At 50.4% G+C, this 21,191-nt stretch overlaps 5 protein-coding genes and 1 long non-coding RNA gene across 6 annotated transcripts; 1 reads left to right on the forward strand and 5 right to left on the reverse strand.

Annotated features, from left to right (window-relative positions):
- Nucleotides 1-863: 863 nt before the first annotated feature.
- Lnpk (zinc-ribbon metal-binding protein lunapark) lies at nucleotides 864-4,572 on the reverse strand. The gene is made up of 10 exons (XM_003742333.2): nucleotides 4,170-4,572; nucleotides 3,267-3,372; nucleotides 2,966-3,097; nucleotides 2,702-2,829; nucleotides 2,509-2,605; nucleotides 2,089-2,220; nucleotides 1,831-1,954; nucleotides 1,547-1,737; nucleotides 1,187-1,386; nucleotides 864-1,090 (listed from the first exon to the last, which is right to left on the reverse strand). The coding sequence occupies exons 1-10, from the start codon at nucleotides 4,194-4,196 to the stop codon at nucleotides 1,064-1,066; spliced, it is 1,164 nt and encodes a 387-aa protein (XP_003742381.1). The 5' UTR covers nucleotides 4,197-4,572; the 3' UTR covers nucleotides 864-1,063.
- A 936-nt stretch (nucleotides 4,573-5,508) lies between these two features.
- On the forward strand, nucleotides 5,509-7,941 carry Ptpa (Phosphotyrosyl phosphatase activator). The gene is made up of 7 exons (XM_003742334.2): nucleotides 5,509-6,071; nucleotides 6,372-6,607; nucleotides 6,701-6,830; nucleotides 6,937-7,000; nucleotides 7,114-7,247; nucleotides 7,353-7,483; nucleotides 7,618-7,941. Exons 1-7 carry the CDS (start codon nucleotides 5,941-5,943, stop codon nucleotides 7,719-7,721), a joined length of 930 nt encoding a protein of 309 aa, XP_003742382.1. The 5' UTR covers nucleotides 5,509-5,940; the 3' UTR covers nucleotides 7,722-7,941.
- Nucleotides 7,942-8,093: 152 nt separating this feature from the next.
- Nucleotides 8,094-9,157, reverse strand: LOC100904610 (G patch domain-containing protein 4). Its single transcript, XM_003742347.2, has 2 exons — nucleotides 8,760-9,157; nucleotides 8,094-8,666 (listed from the first exon to the last, which is right to left on the reverse strand). Exons 1-2 carry the CDS (start codon nucleotides 8,853-8,855, stop codon nucleotides 8,094-8,096), a joined length of 669 nt encoding a protein of 222 aa, XP_003742395.1. The 5' UTR covers nucleotides 8,856-9,157.
- Nucleotides 9,158-9,723: 566 nt separating this feature from the next.
- LOC100902783 (uncharacterized) lies at nucleotides 9,724-10,620 on the reverse strand. Its single transcript, XR_001951171.1, has 3 exons — nucleotides 10,393-10,620; nucleotides 10,030-10,098; nucleotides 9,724-9,934 (listed from the first exon to the last, which is right to left on the reverse strand). It is a non-coding gene; the product is annotated as an uncharacterized LOC100902783 (long non-coding RNA).
- Nucleotides 10,621-14,735: 4,115 nt separating this feature from the next.
- On the reverse strand, nucleotides 14,736-15,407 carry LOC108864135 (uncharacterized). Its single transcript, XM_018639139.1, has 3 exons — nucleotides 15,270-15,407; nucleotides 14,971-15,139; nucleotides 14,736-14,855 (listed from the first exon to the last, which is right to left on the reverse strand). The coding sequence occupies exons 1-3, from the start codon at nucleotides 15,311-15,313 to the stop codon at nucleotides 14,736-14,738; spliced, it is 333 nt and encodes a 110-aa protein (XP_018494655.1). The 5' UTR covers nucleotides 15,314-15,407.
- A 214-nt stretch (nucleotides 15,408-15,621) lies between these two features.
- On the reverse strand, nucleotides 15,622-20,446 carry LOC108864136 (uncharacterized). The gene is made up of 6 exons (XM_018639140.1): nucleotides 20,336-20,446; nucleotides 17,674-17,866; nucleotides 16,882-17,043; nucleotides 16,442-16,659; nucleotides 16,091-16,250; nucleotides 15,622-15,962 (listed from the first exon to the last, which is right to left on the reverse strand). Exons 1-6 carry the CDS (start codon nucleotides 20,444-20,446, stop codon nucleotides 15,622-15,624), a joined length of 1,185 nt encoding a protein of 394 aa, XP_018494656.1.
- Between the last annotated feature and the right edge of the window lie 745 nt (nucleotides 20,447-21,191).

A 21,191-nucleotide genomic window follows, 5' to 3' on the forward strand; every position in this document is an offset into this window, starting at 1 on the left:
AGGCTGAGGTGTAGGAAATGACGGTGAGTCGTTGGACGGTTATTCTCAGTCTTGGAGCGCCGCTTCTGCTCCAAGTCCTTCAGCAACATTTGTGCTTCGCGCATGAACCGCACCCCGCGGACATGGACGCGCCCTAGGTCGTGTAGTTCTCAGTATTGACCCTCAATCAAGGAGGAGCTCTCAAACTTCATGGGCTTCATGGGAAACTGCGGTGCGAAGGCCGCCAGAGAGATCCCATGTGAGCGAAGTGAACAAACAGCTTTCTGACATTCCAGCTATTGACGGAGATAACCCCAGAAGCCATCAACAGGAGCGAGGAGTTATTCAGGACTCCGGAGATGGAGTCAGAGAGCTCTGAAGACAACTCAGGAGGACGAGGAAGGTTAGACCCATTCAGAAGAGTTCAGCTGGCGAGTCGCATCCGGTGGAACAGTATTTCGGGGGAATCGAGCGGTTCCGAAAATTGCTCGAGAAACCTCTCAATCACCCTGACTGAGGGGAGTCATCTGGAGATAACACTCTGAACTACTCCCCTCCCGGTTCATCAATCGTTCGCGCAAGCTCCGCCGACAGCATGCCTGCTAGAGAGGAGGTCCAAGGAGCTGCAAACAGGCTTCAGGCTACGAGATATTCTGCCAAGCAGCTCCGTCTGGACGAGGACTCTTGTGCTTCGGCTGTGAATGTCTGTGGAAATCTGCTGCGAGACGAGGAATCATGCTCGCAAAAGACGTCCTCCGGCTTGAATGGATGCTAAGGGAGAGGCAGATGAGAGCCGATCGGGGCAGCAAATCCTCGGAAATCATCGGAGAATCTCATCTCATTGCTCCAGCCGACAGGAGTGCAATGCTTCAAAGGAAGTCCGTGTCTCCCGAACAACATTCAGCTCGAGACAGGGCTTCTTTATTCACGTTCCGTCCTCGGGAACGCGGTACTGTACAGGAATCGTTCGAGACTATATTAAATTCAAGATATTGCAACGTGGTATCCAGGTCGTTCCTTCCTTTTCGTTTTTTGGCCCGAAGGAACGCAGCTCCCGTTTTCCGCCTCGGATCTCGAGGAGCCCCTACTCTTCTGGCGATTCGTCAATCATCTGCGGAGAAGAACACTGTGAGTGAGCGACCGACCTATGATGCCGTCCTTATCAAGTATGAAGTAAATAAATCGCGGGATATCTAAATTTCGTAACCTGCGGCATTTGATGCTCTTGATGCAGCTGTGACTGCTGGTCTTCCGATGCTCTGTCCAGTGACGTCTCGTCCCCTTCTGGAGAGGGCCTGACACCTTTCGGTGATCCTGGGACCGGAGTATCCGACGATTTCTGAGTATCGGCCTCCATTTCCTGATCAGAGTCCTTCACCGAAGGACCTGAAGGAACAGGGGAGCTCGCTGGAAAAAATGCATGAAGTCTCATTCTGGATCTCAGTCGAGTCTCGAGATGATCTCTCCGTTTCTTCAAGGCGCTGAATGCGTTGGTGGGCAGCTCAGGTGGAGGGAAAAAATACTAAACGTGATCTCATCAGGGAGTTCATCCAGCCGTGGAACTCACATCTTGAAGCGTCGTTCAAGGAAGTTGTAGAATTTGCGTTGCTCAAGCTCGGTGGAGCTGGGGCGAGAGGTCTTTGTTTTCGCGCGCCATTGAAGTGGAAACAATAACAACATTTGAAAGCCAGGAACTCGAACTCTTCCTTCAGAGCCATTCCATTATGCCCTGAGCACTTTTTGCAGATGAGAGCGTATCTGGAGAGGCGTTTGAAAAAGACTTCGGTCATGTCCTCCAAATATTCGGACCTGAGTCGTCATCGAAATCGTCCGCTGTCGAGATGAGCTTACCGATTATTCGGGCCTTCACCGACGATGTAGTCGATCATTTTCTCGACAGTCCCGCGATCTTGAGGCAGAATCGGGCGAGCTGTCTTCGGTAGGTATGGACTCCGATTCGGGAGTTGCATAGAATCTGATGAGAATAATTCGTTGAATTAGTTCTCATTCCATGGGGGGAGGCGGGGAGTGATGCTCTCGCGATCGTACGACTTGGTCTGCTGCGGAAGCCGATATCTCGTCGAATCGGAATCGTATCATGATACTCACTTCGGAGGGGTGGCTGGAATTGATTATGCCGCAGAGGCGTGAAGGGTGCTGAACTCGGACCCATGGGAGTACCTCGTTGAGCTGCCATGGCTCCCATAGGGGTACCGACCGTGCGACGTCGGATATCAATACCTTCAATAGGAAAGGCTTATCAATTCTCATCCAGAGTGATTTTCCCGGTGGCCCAGACCTACGTATGACTGCAATGCGCGAGCAATAGGGAGTCATACAGACCACAGGCGTTGAGTCAGCATCGAAACACCCTCAGAAAAATAAATATCCACAAAACCACTAAATGAGATGAAGAAAAGTTATTCGATAAAGTTTCAGAGCATTCGGAAAGAAACTTTAGTCAAAGCCAACTACCATTCTCAAGCGAATTTCTTTGGGCAGCAGGGATTTTAGTCAGTGGCGTCTCACCGCTCTGTTGAAGAACCGTTTGCATCGCTCGCTGTTGCTCAGCCTGCGCTTTTCGCATCCTCGTTTCGCTGTCGAATTTTTCCAAGATCTCCTGAGCCTAAGGGAAACAATTATTCACGGCGGTCGGGGGATTGTTTTTTTCGGAACGAACGAGTAATTAAGAAAAAAATCCATCCGAGAAAAACGACCGCACCTTCTTGTATGAGATGGTTTCCTTGACTTTATCGATTAGTGATTTTTTCTCCTTTATGAGCGCGTTTAGCTCGCCTTTCTTCCGTTCGAGCCGCGAGTTGTAGTAATATTGAAGCAATTTCTTACTGCCTGTAATTAGGAGATTTTACTGAGAGCATTCGACCTAACTGGTGGAACGCTGCGAAAGTGTTCCCGCGTGAAGGGGTTTCGGATATCTTGCGCTCGGAGAAATGTAGTCTGATCTGATGTCGCGCGGACCACTCACCCATTAAGACGAATGGGGCCAGAATCACGGGAGCCAAGCAAATCAAACTCGACTCTAATGTGTGATCGAAGTAGAAATAAGCCACAACTCCTCCGATAATTATCAGACTCCAACCGTAGAACAGCATTGCGCCTGGAAAGACTAGGAATCAGTTGGCTGCACAGAAATCGTGCCGGGAAAATTCCCCCGGGAATTAGTTGGTGGAGATGAGAGTCTATTAGAGTATCACTCCCGCGGTGAAAATCGTGAGAGCGAATTCCAAGGCCAAGAGACGAGGAAGTCTCTTATTCGGGACACCCACCAATGATTTTCTTCATGGCATGCTCAGTCGCTTCGTTGAACTCATGAATCTGGAAGATCTTCTTCTCTAGGGCCTCTAATTGTTGCTCCAATGTGGGGGGCTCCTTCTGCGAACGAAAGACCAGAAGACAGATTAGAGGCATCGAATTCCATCCAATACGCCGTCATAGAGGTGGATGTTCGGACCCTCGAGAAGATTCTATTATAAATAATCTCTGGAAAGCTCGAGAGCGGCAACCGAATTTCTTCATCTAGATGTACCCTCGACTGAGCTGAAAGACTCTTCCGGTATCGCCCCGTGAGAAATATGTTAGGTTATTCCCTGACGAGTCGGGCTAATACCGCGCCGTGTGAATAGCTTCCGGCTCGGAATAGCCGAGAAATTCCCACAGGTTTCCGAGTATAGGAGCGTGGAGAAAATGAAGTTCAAGCGTTGTCCAACCTTAGACTGGCCCACGATATCGCAATAATCAACCATGCCGGTTGTGAAGTATCGATATTGGAATCGATACTGTCACACGCGACGGCATCGCGGCGTTTTCATAATATTCTCAGGCTCATCGACACCGATCTCTTGAGCCCATCAACATGGGCGTGGAAAGAGGTCACAGCTCTCAAGCCTCTCCGGTCGGTCCTCAGTGCAGAGTATTTTCGCAACAATGATGGCGAACCCTCCCCTCTAGCGATAGATCAGAAGAGGATCACGCCCGATTTTTTTCCTCTTCCGGCGACACGAGCGCAGATGGAAAATGATATTCTGGCCAGCTATAGAATGATTCACCGACCTCGGCAGGAAATCCGCAACTCGCGGCGTCTCGTCGACTATGACAGCGTCGGAGACTTTTGATCTGACAGAATCGGGACCATGAAGACCCTTCAGCCCACGGATTTTTTTTCAACTTACTCTGAACTTCGAGATAATCGCCCCCATGATGATTATCCGATCGGGCCGCGATCGGAAGTCGAGGCCAAATCCACGAGGTTTTTGCCGTCCACAGATGAAACGCGGGATCCTGTGCCTCACTGGAAACGTCAGCAGGTGCGCCGGTCGGTCTCACCTGGCGGCTGAACTTCCGAGCGGCAGCCTGTCAGATTCTTTTCGAGTGACGTACGATTGCTTGGTCGGAAGGACGAACTGAGCAAAAACGAAGGTTCACAGAGCAACGAGACACCGGATTTTTCGGTCCGCAGCAGCTCGGCTCAAAAATTCGATCCGACGTTGATTCACTTCTTAACGTAGCAGAAAGACAACAAGCACTGATGAGGAGCAGCAGTTACCGCAAAACACTGGTCCTCCTGCTGGCGGTGCTGCTGATGTAGCCGTCGGTCATCATCATGGATCGGAGAAGCGGCTGCTTGATCGTCAACACTACACTCGTACGAACAAAAGTCCACGTTTTATCGGAAGATCTCATTTTACGGAACGGATGCTCATCGACTTCAGAATCATTATCCGTTTCGGCGAGAGAGGAGCCGCTATCGAGCAGAAAAATGGATAATGACCCCAATACTCCCGGGAAATAGTCGGGGAAACTGTCCGCGCTCGCTGGTTGTGCCTTCTCGAAAACAAAGGACACACAGCGGAAGCAAGCTGTGTCTGGGTGTCGATCCATCAGATCGGAACCGCGGCTGACCACACCATCTGGGTACTTCATCTGACCGGGCCGGCATTAGTTCCTCGACGAGCCGAAGATCCACCTATTGGCCGAATGCGCTGCTTGCGTTTTTCGAACCGCGCCATCGGATCTGTATAATGGACAACGCCATCCGAAACACCTCCTTTGCAAACAAACTTGATCGGTGTCCCTCAATTTCGCTGGGGTGCCTAGCTTGTTCAGAGGGTGTCTAATTGCAATGAATTCGCTGCTGGCAACAGGGCGCTTCCTTCTCGGACAGTCGCTGTGGGCTCGAGCGGCGAATGAACCCAGGCCGAGGACGAGCGTATCGCAAAGACGTGTTACCGTTCGCCTCCGGTGACCTACTAGGTTACATGATTTTGCGCAGATCCGCATGAAACATCTTTTCCGGAGAGCGTTCAGATGTTCCATGAGACTGAAAGGTCGGAATGCGCCGATATCTCTGAGAACATCGAGGCCTACCTGGAGCCTCCAAAATTCTTCTCTAATGTCTTGCGCCGCTATAAGAAGCAAGCTCCACCTGAAATTCTACGAAGTTTCAACCCTCCAGCAGAGATCATCGTCGACAGCGTCCGGCGAACACCCGTCTGCAAGCTCTTTGCACACTGAACTTCACTCTCTGAGACAGTCTATCCGGCGCCGACCCATCGCGATTCCCCCTGTTGGTCAGGGACGTATGCGCGACGTACACCGTTCCCTCCTCTCTCGTAAAGCCGTCTCTCCATCCCGGGAAATCGCCCTTGTGATCTGGAGTCGTCAACAAATATTTTACTCGCATACAAATCGAGAAGGCGGTTCGCGGACTGTCAACCACCGAAAGGATCTCCAGCTGTAGGTGGGAAATCGTGCAACCATCAACGACCTATACCGATCAGGTCTCTCCCCGTCCCGGGGCACTATTCGAGCCGAATCTTTCGGAGTGACACAAGGCTCCGTTAGCCTAGTGCGACGTTCATCTGAGTGTATTTATCCTCCCAAGAGAGCGCGGCGCCAATATTCCAGCGATTCTACCCACTCCTGGAGCCGACCCAAGACATCATGGCTCAAGTGACGGTCCGAGAGATCAAGGTACCGAAGGACATCGACAAATGGTTGAAGAGTAGAGCTTATGACGACTATCTACAATTTGTCCTGGCGATGAATAAAGCGACTCGCGGACTGAACGCCGGGTAAGTCAGACAACGATCATGTGTGTCAGGGAGGATGAGGCTAGACGGCTACCTCGAGATCGTTTCTATCCGTGGGATTCGTCTCTGAAAGCGGCACCGAATCCATCTCTGTGCCTTGATACCTCGAACTCATCAACACTCCGGGAATTTCACGAGATCTAATAGACTACCCATAACTAAGAGGGCCATACGGAGACTTCATTTCATCGAGTCTTGAGGCTCCTCACTTAATACAATTGGGGTCGTGTGGTTCGTTATCGACAACATGATTGATGAAAGACTGGTACCCTAATCTTCCAGATCAGAGATGACCGTCAGCGAAAATGTCAATAAGCTTCTGGACCTCCTTGCGGAGCTCGACAAACTGATCGACGAGACCCCACCGATCTCACAGCCAGCGCGTTTCGGAAACGCGGCTTACAGACAATGGTATCAGAAGTTCGCAGACCGGAGAGTCGAGTCCATCGAAAAAGTGCTCCCCGAGAGCCTGAAGTCACGGGCGTCAGAGTTGGCAGCGTATTATCTGGACTCGTTTGGTGAGTGCAGGGGCGCAAACCTTACTGAATTCGAGAGCTTTCCTTTCCGGGTGGGGAATCGAGTTGTAACCGACATGAAAATGTCGCTTCCAGGTAATCAAACCCGAATCGATTATGGTACCGGTCATGAGATGAATTTCGCAGTTTTTCTCATGTGTTTGTTCAAGATCGGATTCTTCACTGAATCTGATGCCCCAGCGGTGGTTTGTAAAATCTTCACCCGGTGAGTGGGTTGGTACTTTTCAGTGAATCCCCGATCTCTACGCTAGGATCATATTCATAGCGTTTCCCTTCTCGGATTAAATCTTACGCGGGGCTCGTTCTCACAGGTACATGCGATTAGTGCGAAAGCTGCAAACCGTCTACAGGATGGAACCGGCTGGAAGTCATGGTGTGAGTAATTCTTCGATTCAGGATTCCAAGCCTGACGGTTGGCGACTCGAACCTACCCGAAATCGTCTATCTGATGCTGGACAATTCACCAGAGTGTTTTGAAACAATTCCAGGTCTGGTCACTGGACGATTATCAATTCCTCCCGTTTGTTTGGGGTTCATCACAGTTGGTCATCGATCCACCTGATAAACCTAATCCTGAGATCTCTGAGCCATGTCAGTTTCTGAACGAAGACATCCCTGAGAGGTGAGCACCAGACCGTCTGGATATGCGGCGGATGTGTCCATGAGCTCCACAATCTCCCCTAGAGAAGGAACGAGCGATAATGAAGAATATGCCTAATTCCTCCAGGTATGCCGATGACTACCTATTCATGGCCTGCATCGCCTACATCAATTCGGTAAAGAAGGGTCCTTTCTTCGAGCACTCGAACCAACTGTATAATGCCTCGGGTACCCCTTCCTGGCAAAGATTGAATGAGGGTGAGACCTTGATCAACATCGGGAATATGATGGCGTGACCACGAATCCCGTGCGCCCCTTACGTTCTCAGAATTCGTATAGAACCGGCGACGTATGTTCCCCAGACTCAAAACTCCTCCCCTCTCCCTCTCCAGGCCTCATTCGGATGTACAAGAATGAAGTACTCTGCAAGTTTCCCATAGTCCAGCACATGGTCTTCGGTGAGCTCGTTTCCGTGGACCCAGCTCCTCCCAGGTAGTGAGGCGTCCGAGGCTGCTCGATTTCAAAGCATCCTGAAGAAATTCTCCACAGATTCTCGCTTACCCCTCTTTCCCTCGAGGCGGCCGCAATCCGGCGAGGCACTCTGTCCCGTTTCGTTATTTACTGTTGATAGGTATTGGGCCGACACATGTTGGAGTTTGGCCAGGCAACAGCCACGCCAAGAATCGCCGAGCGAAGTGAGAATAAAGGAACCAAGACTTGATCCGGGAGGTCACTATTTTGCCGAAGATCATCTCGAAATCGGATATCTATGGCGAGATCCTGAGGCTAACGAAGATCAATGACAGAAAGGAATTCTCGGGAAAGGAATGCAGGATTCGATGCGGAATCTGTCAACAAAGCTTGGGATTTAGTTTATTATTCTTTTTGAATCGTCGAGCTTGGACGCCATAGCCTCCTCCTGTTTCACCAATCGGGCCATCTTCCCTTTTAGAACACCGTATCTAGCACCCTTGTGCGCGGTTCGGCCCCCGCAACTTCTCCATAGGTTTTCGTCGATTGGATTCGAGTGGGGTTCATCGCACACCGTCACCCCTTCTCCGGCCGTATCACCGATTTCTATCGATTCGCAGAAACTTGCACCGGGTCGCAATGTTGTGCCTTTGGTGAAACTTCCCATATATAGACTCTTATTGATTGAAGCTAGGTGCGCTTTGAAGGAATCCGACTCCGACGGACAACTGGTTCCCGCGTTCCTGGTTTTCTTCATCTTCTTCGTCCTTCTCTTTACCGGTTTCACTGCTCCGTCTCGGCCGGGCGCTGAACCCGCATCTCTCGTTGTGCGTTTCGTCGTCGTTTTCCTCCCCTGACTGGAATCTCCAACTACGACATTTTTGGCAGTCTGATTGAAAACTTTCGCCCACCAAGGCTCGATCAGGCTAGCTGCCGGGTTGAGGCCCAATCCATTGCGATCTAGCTGAACCTGTGGATAAATTAAAGAGTCTTGTCTAACCGGCAGGCTCTCATTTTGCCGAGATAAATCTGAACACTCAAGATGAATAACTCGAGGACCCACCTTGGGCTTGATCGCCTCCGAAATTCCTTGATTTGATTTCCCTAATCCTTCGCCTTCTTTCCAACCCATACCTTGCAGCAACGCTTTGGCGTCCATTATGCTGCGCTCGAGCTCCTGAGAGCTATTCTCCGAAGACTCGATTTAGATCTTCCAAGTTTCAGTTTGGAATTCGTAGACGAAGAACTTTTCGCGGCTGTCACCGGGTCAATGCCTGCCAGTCCCGGAGATGCGTGTTCGGAACTTTCATGGTACGATGATTCCCTCACAAATCACTTTCTAAGCCAGAAGGCGGTTTCCAGCGATCCCAGGCTGATAATGCGTTCCTCCGAGCGTAGAGGTAGCATCCGTCAAGGGCGATTTCGAAAACTTGAACTCGACATGCGTGAAAGCATGTGTTTCTCGCCTTTAGCTCTCACTCAGTGTCTCTACAGTCCATCAAGGAAGAGATTCCGTCTCTCCCTCACTCGTTTTGGCGGGAAATTCGAACCGCCCGATTCTGGAGGTATCAGGCCAGATGGACTCCGGCCGTGTCCCGCGACTTGTACTAGGAACTCTCCTCAAACTCGGGAGACAGGGAATTACTCCGGCAGCCATACAAAGCTTGTAGGGAGTCTTGATGCGCTTATCGGGAATCGTGAAGCTCGATGTCGCTTCGAGCGGGAAACCATCTTCTAAAGTTCGCTATTATTCTTAGCCCTCGGAAAGAATTCAGGGTCAAACATTCCAGAATCAGGATGATTGTCCCTCGATCGGATAATCAATTTCGATCGCGCTACTCCGCTTACGCTCGGTACCCCAACTAATCCCTGTTCTGCATTCAGCTCATAGTTTTGGGCAAGGCAGACCAGGAGTTAGGAGTGAGAGGATGCTCTCTTAATCACAATCCAGCATTCATCAGAGCTGAACATTGGACATGTTTCAGTATGTTAGCCCCGATACTGGTGCAGAGAATTTTCCAAAATGGTATATCAAGCTTCTACCCATGTGCTGAAATTTATTCTTTCCGGGAAGAATACACACTATGTTCTTATGATGTTCTTGTGATCCTCTACGGGTAACCTGTAAAGTGGTGCGCTGCTCCTCGAATCGTAATGGCTCCCGAGGATTTTGTTGATGATGACATTGAAGGCGTCTAGTCCAACATTCCTCAATAGAAGGATGAGACCTCGGCTGACCTGGAGACAGGGGAATCGGCTCGTATATACGAAAGAACTCTATGAATAGGAGTGCAGTTCCATTCGATATTGACCATAGCTCTGATGGAACTCACGTCAGATAGCGAACCGAAGACCTGCTTTATTCCGGCGATCACCTCAACCATTGATTTCCGTCCCGTCAACTGAAAATTCGGGAAGTTGATCAATACCACCTGAGATGCGGAACTTTCCGATTGTGGAGTCGAGACGGCATGCTCCGAGAACCTCTGAGCCAATGCCCCCTCACAATCGTCATAGAAAAATTCGGGGTTGAATTCGATCAGTCGATTCAACGATTGCATGATGGAAACTTTTGGCTCCCTCTTCATCATCCGACGTGTTGTCGCTTCGCAGAAATGCCTTCGGTTTCCCTCGGCGATACCATGAGTTGCTCGGGAGGAAAATTCACACCAATGCCTGACTCATATCGGACGTACCACTTCGGAAAGATCCCTCAGGCTCTCCCGGAGCTCGAAGTCTCCCTTGAACCATTTTTCTATGAGTGACCGAGGATCGTAATATTGAGATCCGTAGCTGTTCAGGAAGACCCGAGCATCATTGGTCTGCACGGGCGCGGCTTGACTGGCACACAGGGCAACGGCGGACACCGCGAGAATCATCCACAGCTTCATCCCTCAGTCTGGAGCCTCGAACGTGTGCAATCCAGCTGGCACGGAGCATGGTTTTATAATCGATGGAGGAGGCTTTGAAGGTTATCTTAAGCCGCTCCGTCTCCGTAGGGGTCTCCGGAACTGCAGCCACGGCTTTAGATTAAGCTTATCGGAAAATAGTCATTCGAATCTACGTAAGCAAGGGCATGTGCGCATTATGCACTCGCCTTCTGCGCGCATTCCCTCGGGGAAGCCCCTCTCAATCGCGAGCTCCGTTGAGGTCCGCCAGAAATCTGCGATTCCCGGGAAGGAGTCACTCCCGCAAGTATTACTCCTGTAATAATTAGGGCATTGTATCTTCTGTCTGCCTAAGCGCAACCTTCGGAGCGGTCGGATCGAAGCGCCAGGCTTTCGATCATTCCCGACGATGAATACGGAAACGTAACTTCGATTCCGCAGACTTAGTCCATAGTCGGAAATTAAAAGTTGGAAGCCTCTTATTCTGGAAAGAGCCGAAGGTTTTTTTCGCCGCGAAGCCTCCTGGGTGTGGAATCTGCAGAGGCGAGCTACCGTTTCCCTGCGTCTTTCGGCTTTCGGGATTGTCTTCTTCTCTTGATATCCGATGGCTCTTTCGAGGCCCAGAGGACCCGGGAATCGGGATAACGCTCATGTGAAGGTCTATAGAATTACTGGACCTTGCGAGAGCTTGGCGGAGAATGCAGATTGCGAGCCATCGAGGCCGATCGGCAAACTCCTAAGCGAGAACTGAAGAGGGTGGGAAGAGGCGACCTCAGCGGATAGTCGTGAAGCTCGAACATCTTGCCTCGAAAGGGTATCGAATCCATCGAATCCTTTGAAACTTTGCGTGTGCCAGTCATGACGAGAACATTGAGGTCACATTATTCCCAATTCCAGCCCCTCCGAAACCCGCAGCGAATGAGCTACTGAAAGTCATATCCGACCGTAGCGCCGGGCTCAACAGCTCGCGACCGTCATCTGAGGTCACTAGGCACTGGATATGCGCTCGCGTCACCCGGAATGAAAAGTTTAGCTCTCGTGAACCTTGAGACCATTGTCCGCATTGTTTTCGGTAGGAGGGTCGAAACTGTTCATCTAGATCTAGATCATTTCAGAGGTCGATAATCGCTGATATCGAATCGATGTTTACACAAGGTGCGCCTTGAGCTCGCCGGGACCTCCGCTGGAATCGAGGGTCGGGGAAATTCCCCAAATGTCGACGGAGATTTTTCTCTGCTAGATGACAAGGACCGCGGGTTTCGCTTCGTCGCACAGTAAGGCCTAACCCGATTTTAGGCGGCAGAAATTATTTCAGTGAGTTTTTTGAATTATTCTCGACGTACGAACTCGTATCAGTCATCAGAGGAAATTTCTGGCTCTGAGCTCCTCGGAAAGCCGCGTATAATAACTTAGCAGGTCCGGCAGGCAGAAGATTTTCGACTTTGATCCGTTTCGTCCTCTCCGCCGAGTCCGAGAAATTTTTCTCTGGTCGTCCCGCTCGAGGTGTCCCTTGAGACGCTTTCAATGGTCCCGGCTCCTCGGGCACGTCTTCTTGTGCGGGTAGCTCAGTGTAGTGCACGATGAAATCAAAGTTTTTGGTGTCGAGCGATTCAGCTTCTTTATCGAAGAAGCGTTCCGCTCTCGAATTATGTCTCCCGAGTTTCCCCTAACTCGGGACACATGCCTGCTGATCTGCTTTCTGATGTGAGATCTGTTGCTTAATTGCTCAATTTCAACATGAGCATGACTCAAAATGAGTTTCTTCAACCCATCGATGCGCTCGTTCTCCCGGGATTTGAAGATTGTCTCCGCAAATGTTCTCCGGGGCACCCAAATTCGAATATCTGAGAACAGCACGCACTCACGTTTGCCAAAACTCGCTGGCTTTTCTTTTTCGGAAATGGAAGGAAGGAGGGTGAAAGAAGATTTTCCACCCCATGAGCCGCCCGGGTCCGCCCTGGTCCATATACTTTTTTGACGGTGAAATTTCATGGAAATCAGGCTTTTTCGCAAAAACAGATGCACTCAGAAAAACTTCTGATTTGCATACTCTCGTCGAATGAGACGCTGAACGTGAAGTTTCAGACTCAATCCTACTCACGATTCGGTGTTTGCTCCTTCCTTGATCGATTCCACGGAAACTCGAGCGTCAGCACGAATCGGAAGAAAAAAGTGACAGTCCGGAGCAAAAAAAAACACCTCTTTCCAGAGTCTCTCCACAGAGATACAAGTGCTTGGTTTCCCACTGGGGTGTGTTCCAAAGGTCCCCATTCTTCCTCCAAAACGCAACGACTGAATTTTCAAGATTTTTCATTTTCAATTTCTGCCGCCTAAAATCGGGTTTGGCCACACTGTGCGTCGTCCGTTGAAATAGGTGAATGGAGTAGAGACTCCGAAGATCCTCTCTGGATCCCAATTTCTTTTCCGGAGACATCGAGCGGAAATATCGTGTGCTTACAGGACATCTCGTCAACGGAATCCTCGAGGCATCATGAGACGTTTCTCACCCAGATACATGTATCTGTGTACCTTAGTGGTTGATCCTGGGGGTTCGCCGGGATTGCTCCAGATCAAGCTGGAGCAGTTCCATCATCAGGCGTAACCGCACGAGTTTTATTATTCCAATGCAGATCCTGCAGAAATTCGTCGCGCCGCCCTGATGCAGCTGCGATAGCTGTATTTCATAAATTCATAACATAACAAAATGGCTTGACGCATTCGCGAACCGAGAGCCTTCTGACACCGGCACTCTCCATTCTTCCCAATAAGGCATCCCTTTCTCGGGAAACAAACCCAGCTTCGCAAACTCGTATCGAGGTTATTGGGATTATTTGTCAAATGTTGGCTGAAGCTGTGTCCGTTTCGGATCACGCGGCACGCGCCCCAAACCGAGGTGAGCATCTTCATGCGATTCGATCCGAGGCCAAATTCTTGACGCAGGTGGAGGGAATGGAGAGGAAAAAGACGCTCCAGTGTATCACATGTGTTTTATTCGCGCATACATTTCTTCATATCTATGCAAGGTCAGAACACACTGGTCGATCCATTCGCAGGAATTTAGAATGTGATCCGTGAGCTCGGACCCGAAACGAGGGAGGCCACCCTGTTCTCGATTCAATGGCTGATACTGATTTCCTCAAAACGGATGATCGCTGCCATACAAGATGCCTCAAAATGAAGCCCAAGAATGAATCAAGTCACCATGGTCACAATGTTCATAATCGTCACACTGTCAACTCTCAATTTAAATTTAAGTCGCAAAATCAGACCCGACGCGGGATGGATTCCCGTAGAAGATAATAAAGGACCACTGAAGAAAAACAAACTCAACATAGACTGATTCGCGGTAGATAGAAGAGAGTCTGACTGACTCATCACTTGTATTAGAATTAGAATAGAGAATCAGTCCAAAGCGAATATGCTTTCAGACGGAAGGGAAAATTCGGAAGGGCGCAGAAGGAAATTACTGATCGATCATGGCGGGCGGATGTGCTTTGGATGATTAGGTGGACTGGTGAGCATAAACTCTGGTTGGCTTCAACAAAATCCACGACCTTCGCTGCTCAACAACATGTCGTTCTGCAATTTTTTCTCTGTCGGTCCTTGCCAGCAAACTCTCATCGCTGCTCCGAAGGTCGTGTATGTTCCTAATTCCGGATTCTGAGAAGGTCGTCCGACTAAGACAGGTACGGAGTGAACACGCTATTGCCCGGAGGCGGCTGAGGGTTTTCCTTCTTCTTCTGCTGAGTCATTGGTTATCTGACTAACATCCATCAACTCAAGAACAGTGTTCCCGAGAGAGCTTTTCCCGGGTGGGGGGGAACATTTGTACCTCCATTCGAAATGGTCAGTCGGAGATGGGGGAGAACCTTCCAAGGGGTCGTTGAGTCTCGCTAACATCGTCTGTCGTTTGATCCGAGCGAGGCGTCGGAAGCATCGCATCTCGGTTTGTAAGTCGAGGCATCTCCTCCGAGTTGAGGTTCCCTTCCCGAGACTTGAATTAATATTTCGTTCCGCGGAATCTCGTTATCCAGAGACATAAATCGTAATCAACACGAGACCTTCGTTACTCGTGCTATTTTAAGTCTCCTCATGACTCGAGACGACGTTGATTTCACGGAGCTCGGAGAAAAAAAATTGAGGATCTCGCATCACATGATAGTACAGCAGAAACCGAAAGGTCTGAAATTACGGATCTGCGGCGCTAAGAATGGAACACTGGCTGCCAGGTTCATGTAGACCGGTCTCGAGTCGCATTCCGTCATCACCGTCTGGAAATAAGGGAAAAGCACATGATGACAGCACAACGTCAGCATAGAATTCGCAGCAGAGGATGGGACTGAGAAAGGGCGATTCGAAAACGTCAAAACTGTGGCAATGACTCACGTTTTCTCTTTTCAGTGTTGTGACAGCGAAAACGACATGCTCATCATCGTTGTTCCCAGGTTGCTCTTTCCGACTGGGATTGGATGTGGCTCTCGTCATAGCTGCTACTGGCGACCCTGTATCAGAGTCGATGAGGTTTCCCAGCGACACCACGATGGTACTGTTCGATCTGCAGAATCAGAATGATTATCTTCTTATTATAACGATTCACCGAGAAAATGGCAACGGGTCGGCATCGTCGGGTCTCTCGAAAGAAGTCTCTCGCAAAATCAGTAAGAACTAATGTGAAGTGCACTTACGCTGACTTATTCGATTCCACACACAACCGTAACCTCACAATCATTTATCGCTGAACACCAAAGAGACAATTCCGAAGATGGGAAAATAATAAACAACAAAGTTCTTCCACTGGTCTCCGTAGGGAAACCCCGAATTATGCAGACTATAGTAATTCAGAGGAAAATTTTCGGCCTCGATATGGCTCTCACTCAGGAACGGATGAATGGAGAAATTTAGGCGAAGAGAGCGAAAAGAATCAAGACGCTGAGAGATCTAGCATCACTCTCATCGGTGTCGCTCGACATGTCAGACGAAGGGAGTGGGGGCGGGCGGTTCCCGGGTGAACCGTAGCAGACTTGGATCGAATCCTCTCTACTGGTGAATGCAGCGATAACTTCTGTTGTGGAGGGCGGACCACATAGCTTTGGAAGCATCTTCGATGCGAACGTACTTCCGTTGGCCGCAGTCGATCTGAATATCCTCAATGCTCTTCGGAACGTTGAGGCTGGCCCAACTTGAATCGCGAGGAGAGTCCAATTGATAACGATCGGATGCGGGAGAGCATTCTGATTGGACTTCCTGGGGCTGATTGGGCAGCTTTTGCGGCAGAGGCGGCGGTGGTAGAGGTGGTGGCAGCTGGCTGATCGTTGCAGTGGTTTCCTGTGGTGCTCTCGGAGACGACTCCCCACTGTCTGGAGACGTGGCACCTTCTCCTGGAACGGGGAGGTGACAGCGTAGTAGTGAGGGTTCTGATTTTCAAAAGGATCAGAGAATCTCAAGCGTCTCGCCAAGCAACGGCGGCTGAATGAATCTGAGGTGTCGAGAACGGAAAGGGGCTCACCTAAAAAATTCCCACTTTCTCGCACGCTTTGTTTGAGAACCTCTTTGACTCCGGAGAGCCGTGAAGCTGGGGAGTCTTTCGCTGGCGTTTCCTGAACGACATCGGCATCTTTAGCAACCGTCTGGGTGGGGACAGGATGGAGAGCACTCTGCAATATCTCCTGCAAAGACATGGAGGGTACTCCAGCTGTTTTTTAATATTAGCCATGATACCCTGAGGTTGGAAACCGAGACTGTCAAACGGTTGGTCCGACTTCTTGTAAGAATGAGAAAGTTTGTCTTCTTCCGTCATCTGCCCTCGTTCGGATGAGCGGCTCGTCTGAATCCCAGTCATCAACTGCACGGAACTCACCGTTGCCATCTGATCTGCGTATTGACCGATATGTTTTTGATCGTCGGAGCAAATTTCAGTCGCGGGATCCGAATAATTGGAATTTCTTATTACGATCGGAGGCGGACGTCGTCTGTTGCTCTCGATCATAACGCCGCCCATAATCGTGCGAGCCACCTTCTCCGCATAGAGCTCCGTCGGCGTTATTCCGGAGCATCCTGGCTGATTCAAGAGCTCACCTAGAAAGCGATCCGTGTTTGAATCGCAAACACTGCCCACTGCCTCGGTCAGAGAGGAAGGAACAAAGAGAACCGGTAGATTGACTTCCAGTGGGGAGGAGGGGGAGAGGTAAGGGCGGAATCGCTGCGAGCAGATGAGCGAGTTTGCGATAGAAGTTTACCGGGCTGGATCGTCTCGGAGAGGAACGTCTGCCAATCCCTCCGAGCAAATTTTGTACTCACTGTTCTTCTCCTCCTCGACTTTCATTTGCTTCAGAGCATCGTCGATAATGCCGTTGACAGCTCGCTGAGCGAACTCTTCGATCATGGCGTCTGCCGTAATGTGTTCTGATTGTTCTACATCGACGATGGCTTCTTTGGCGATTTCCGAGATCGTTCCGAACTCTGTGAGCGATTTTAGAGGACATATATTACATCATTGCGTGTCCAGGCACGACGGCAGAAATTCTTAGCGTCAGCTCGAAAATTGCTTCTACTGACGGTAAATTCCCGGACTCGCCGCGCAGCCGGTGGCAGAGCGCCAGCACAGAGAAAACGTGACGCTGACACCATCTGGCGGATTCTGTGGCCTGCATCACGAGGATTGGATGCGCGGGCAACGGTAGTCTGTGTGGTTTGTGACGGTTCGCTTGATCGATTGCAAACAATTTCCTTTCCTCTATGGCCCAATGATCACGCTTATGGCACAGGAGATCATTCAGCCGACCTTTACGCACCGGAAATACGCTATCTGTCACATAAGGGTGATATTCGGAAAGTGCAATTGTCCCGCTATGACAAACGATTCGAGGCAGAGTGTCGGATCTCCGGGTGGAAATTGGATACTCAATGAATAAATAAATCGGTCAATCGATCAATCAATCCAGGGGAGAATTTAATCAGCCGGAATTGTTTAATAGAATAGCTGTTATTCGCTGCGACCCGCAGAGCTTCAAGTGGGGAATCGGGCCGCTACCCATACCCGACCCGAGGGTGGGTCAATGACACCGCTCAGTCACTAGTTAGCGTACTCACCGAATTCGGCTTCGTCCGACGTCGCGCTCGCTGTCGCAACGGTGAATGTATCGGTCGACGAATCTTGTTCGAGGTCCTCGGAAGAGGCCGGCGGCGTCGCTGAGTCTGAAGGTTCTGACCCCGATGCTTTCTCGAGACTCAATATAAAGTGATAGTTCTTCGGGGTGACCTTCGTGATAATGTCGCAATTATCCTGCAGGAAATAATCATGACTTACAAATTAAGCGAGCTGAAGTCAAATTAATCCGCACCTCGGACGAACATTCATTCCGCTATTTGAGGAGCTCTACGTTGCGATTCTTAAATGGAACCCGACCATGATTTCTTGGATAACTCATCTAGGATCTTAGAAAGCTTCGAACCACGGAAACCCAGCTCGGTGGGATCCCGAATGACTGATGGGAAAAAGACTCCAGATATTCGTCCCCGCAGAGCCCCGACGAGCATTTCCTTTTTCGGAAGCCATCGCCGCACAACCTTAATCCTCCGTAATCCGTTGCTCGATCCCAGATCGATATCTTCGAACAGACAACGGCTTGTCGAAGCCATTGACATGATGTTTTCGCGCCGATCGTGGGAATCCATGAAAATCCGAAGCTCATACATCTGAATGTTATGTCTCACGCTGGAGCCAGCTTCCGTTGGCCAGTTTAACGGAGAAGATGGGACAGCATAGGGAACTCACCGAAAAAAGCACCTAATTCACGAAGCTCGTGTCGAGCTCGCATATTATTATCAGCCGCTATCCTGACCCGAGCATGCAGCTTAGAACGACGAGTGAGATATGTATTGGCCGAACAGCATGTTTACCGCCAGGTCAAGGAGGCTTCGTGAACATCGACTGACCACGCTAAAGCGCACGGCTGTGTGCGATTGGAGAGGGCTACGTAAGCGTTGATAGTCAACTTTGGGCGCTCCTAGACGAACCGGAGCGAAGACCGAGATTTCGAGGTATCTGGGGATGAGCGGCGAATAGCGGCAAACTCTGACATCGTCTGAACGCATCGATCCGCATGCCGTCGAGCGCAAGTATTGGACAGACGAGAAATTCGTCATGCTCTATTGCTCCAGATTATCTCCCGCGAGCTCTCACGGGGCGCCACGCTCAAACCGCTCGCCGGACACGCTGTCCGGGACCGGATGGATTTTCACCGGCCCTCGAAAAGCGTGATTTCTTCGACATCAAGTGCGACAACGATATTCTGAATGGACTTCTGATGCCCTGTCAGTCTGTCTTAATACTTCCGAGACGGCCGAGACTCTTGTGCTCGGCTCTTGTCGGACGACCCGCCGAAGCGCACCCGTGCAAAGCGCCGCAAAACAGCCATCAGCTTTGCGTCACACCAAACTTCATTCGGCATGGGGTCAAAGATGGATCGAATTTCTGGTGAGAAATTTCCTCAACCTGTGCTTCAACCCTACATCGAGATGCTATTCCGTTAGTTGGGGTGAAATCCACCGTAGCAGCGGGCACGGGATTCCCGCAAAGCCTATCACTAAGCCCAATCGGTGAGATGCATCTTTGACCCTCAAGTATTTGGAGCAGGGCCCGGAGCGTGCACATCGGAGCTTTACTGTCGCTTTCGCGCTTCCGTAACGGTACATCCGTCACGATGGACGAACTTCCACTATTTTGGTGTTTATACAAACACAAACTCGTTATGGAACACTGCGACCGATGATCGGCAACTCGCAGTGTAGCGGCTTCTTGGCTCGCTTAGTTCACGCAACAGTTGTTTCGCGATCCGACGCGGCGGAAACCACTCGTTGAAGTTTTTAGGGGATTATTGTCGTCAGCTTTTCCGACGGAGGGAATTCCGACGGTCACGAGAAAACATATTCAACAGTCAAATGTACAGAACGAGTCGAGACACGGCAGAGCTCGAAGTTTGTGATCAATGCCGGCCCGAATTCGACGAGTTAAGCTTGAGATACATCCGTATTCGTGAGTACTTAGTCGGTTTCGCTCGGGCCGAAGGAAGACAGCTCCGGGGGAACTCGCGCTTGGTGTAGTAAGAGCTTTTATTCATTTCTCTCGTACTCCATGGTTTCCATTGACCGATCGATGCCTCGGGACAAATTACTCAAGTTCAGAGGAATATTCTGGAGAGAAGGGTTCCGCGGTTGGGGTCGTTCGTTGAGTCGTAGGGTCGAGGTTCCACAGCGAACACGCGTGTTGTGCCGAAAACAGTTTCGCAATTCTCCAAAGTTTTTCCATCTTGGAGCAGTTTCCGCTCGTAGGTGATTTTGTCTGGTTTCGCTTGCATCGAAAACTAAAGACCACTCTAGGGAAACTTCCATGGGCATCAGTCCGCCACCCAGATTTCGCTCAGTTTGCGAAAAAGCAAGCCGTGAAATCTTCCGAGCGGGTCCTTGCATTTTTCTGAGCGTGCAAGCCTTACACCAATGCTTCCAGAAATAACGAACAGAATAATGAATAGAACAGATACCACTTCACGAAACGCCTTTGAAAGCGACGAACCGAAAACATCCGTTACGTTCCACCGTATCATCTAGCGCTCCACACACTTATGTACAGATCCGGATGTCAACTCCAGCGTGGTTGCAGGGTATCGTGTCTGTGCCACGTGATGCGAGCTCGGGTTTCGAGCCTCTCGCTCGCAGCAGCGAGCTCACTGAGGGTAATCATCAACCAAATCACGGTTACTATCCAGTATACGATGCGAGCACCGACGAGGAAAATCGTCCCATTCAGAGCGAAGCGTCCGAGATCGTCGAGGAGGTACGCAACCAAATCCATGTTGAGAAACATTGCACCCGGTCACAGATGACCACCGGTAACGTCAGTCCGTCTGACCGTCCGTGTACGCCAGCGACACGTCCTCGATGGATGGATGGATGGATGGATGGATGAATGAGTCAATTGATCGAGCGAGACGGAACCCCCGGTACGGGACCGCTACCCGTTTCTGGAAGCTTCAGATTCGAAGCTCGATGCCAGCAGCGAGAAAGACTTCTGTTCGGGGGAGAGACATCCCAAGGTTGTGTCGAGAGGCAGGGTAAACGAACTTCTCGGCAGCTCAAGTGGCATTTCTTTCGCTCCCCCTCTGAAATTGTCCACCGTTCCATTCACGAAAACTTGACGGCAGAACGAGGGGCGCCAATCGTTCTGGAACTCCTCAAGGACTAGTTGACAAACTTCGCGGGATAATCAAATTGCGGATCAACAAGCATTCCACGCAAATTCAGGCAAGGGCTGAGTTCCGCTCGAGGCTCGGACGTTTTTGCTTGTCGGATTCCACGCTCGTCCCGCGGTTTCCCACCAATCCATCTCCGGCAACGAATGAGATGCGAGCTTCCGCTAGTGCTCAAGTGATGGATAGACAATTGATCTTCTGCCTTCTGTTCACTCCAAAGTAAACCGCGCGGCCTCATTGATGACAGGGAAGTGTTGGAGGCGGGGGACGTGGCTTTCTTGAGACTTTGAGACTCAAGCGGCCGACTACTCCAACGGAGCGAAAAAAACTCGGACAGACCGGAGTTGCCGGAATATTCCG

Source organism: Galendromus occidentalis, unplaced genomic scaffold (genome assembly GCF_000255335.2).
Source record: "Galendromus occidentalis unplaced genomic scaffold, Mocc_1.1 scf7180000077383, whole genome shotgun sequence".
Classification (NCBI taxonomy): domain Eukaryota; kingdom Metazoa; phylum Arthropoda; class Arachnida; order Mesostigmata; family Phytoseiidae; genus Galendromus; species Galendromus occidentalis.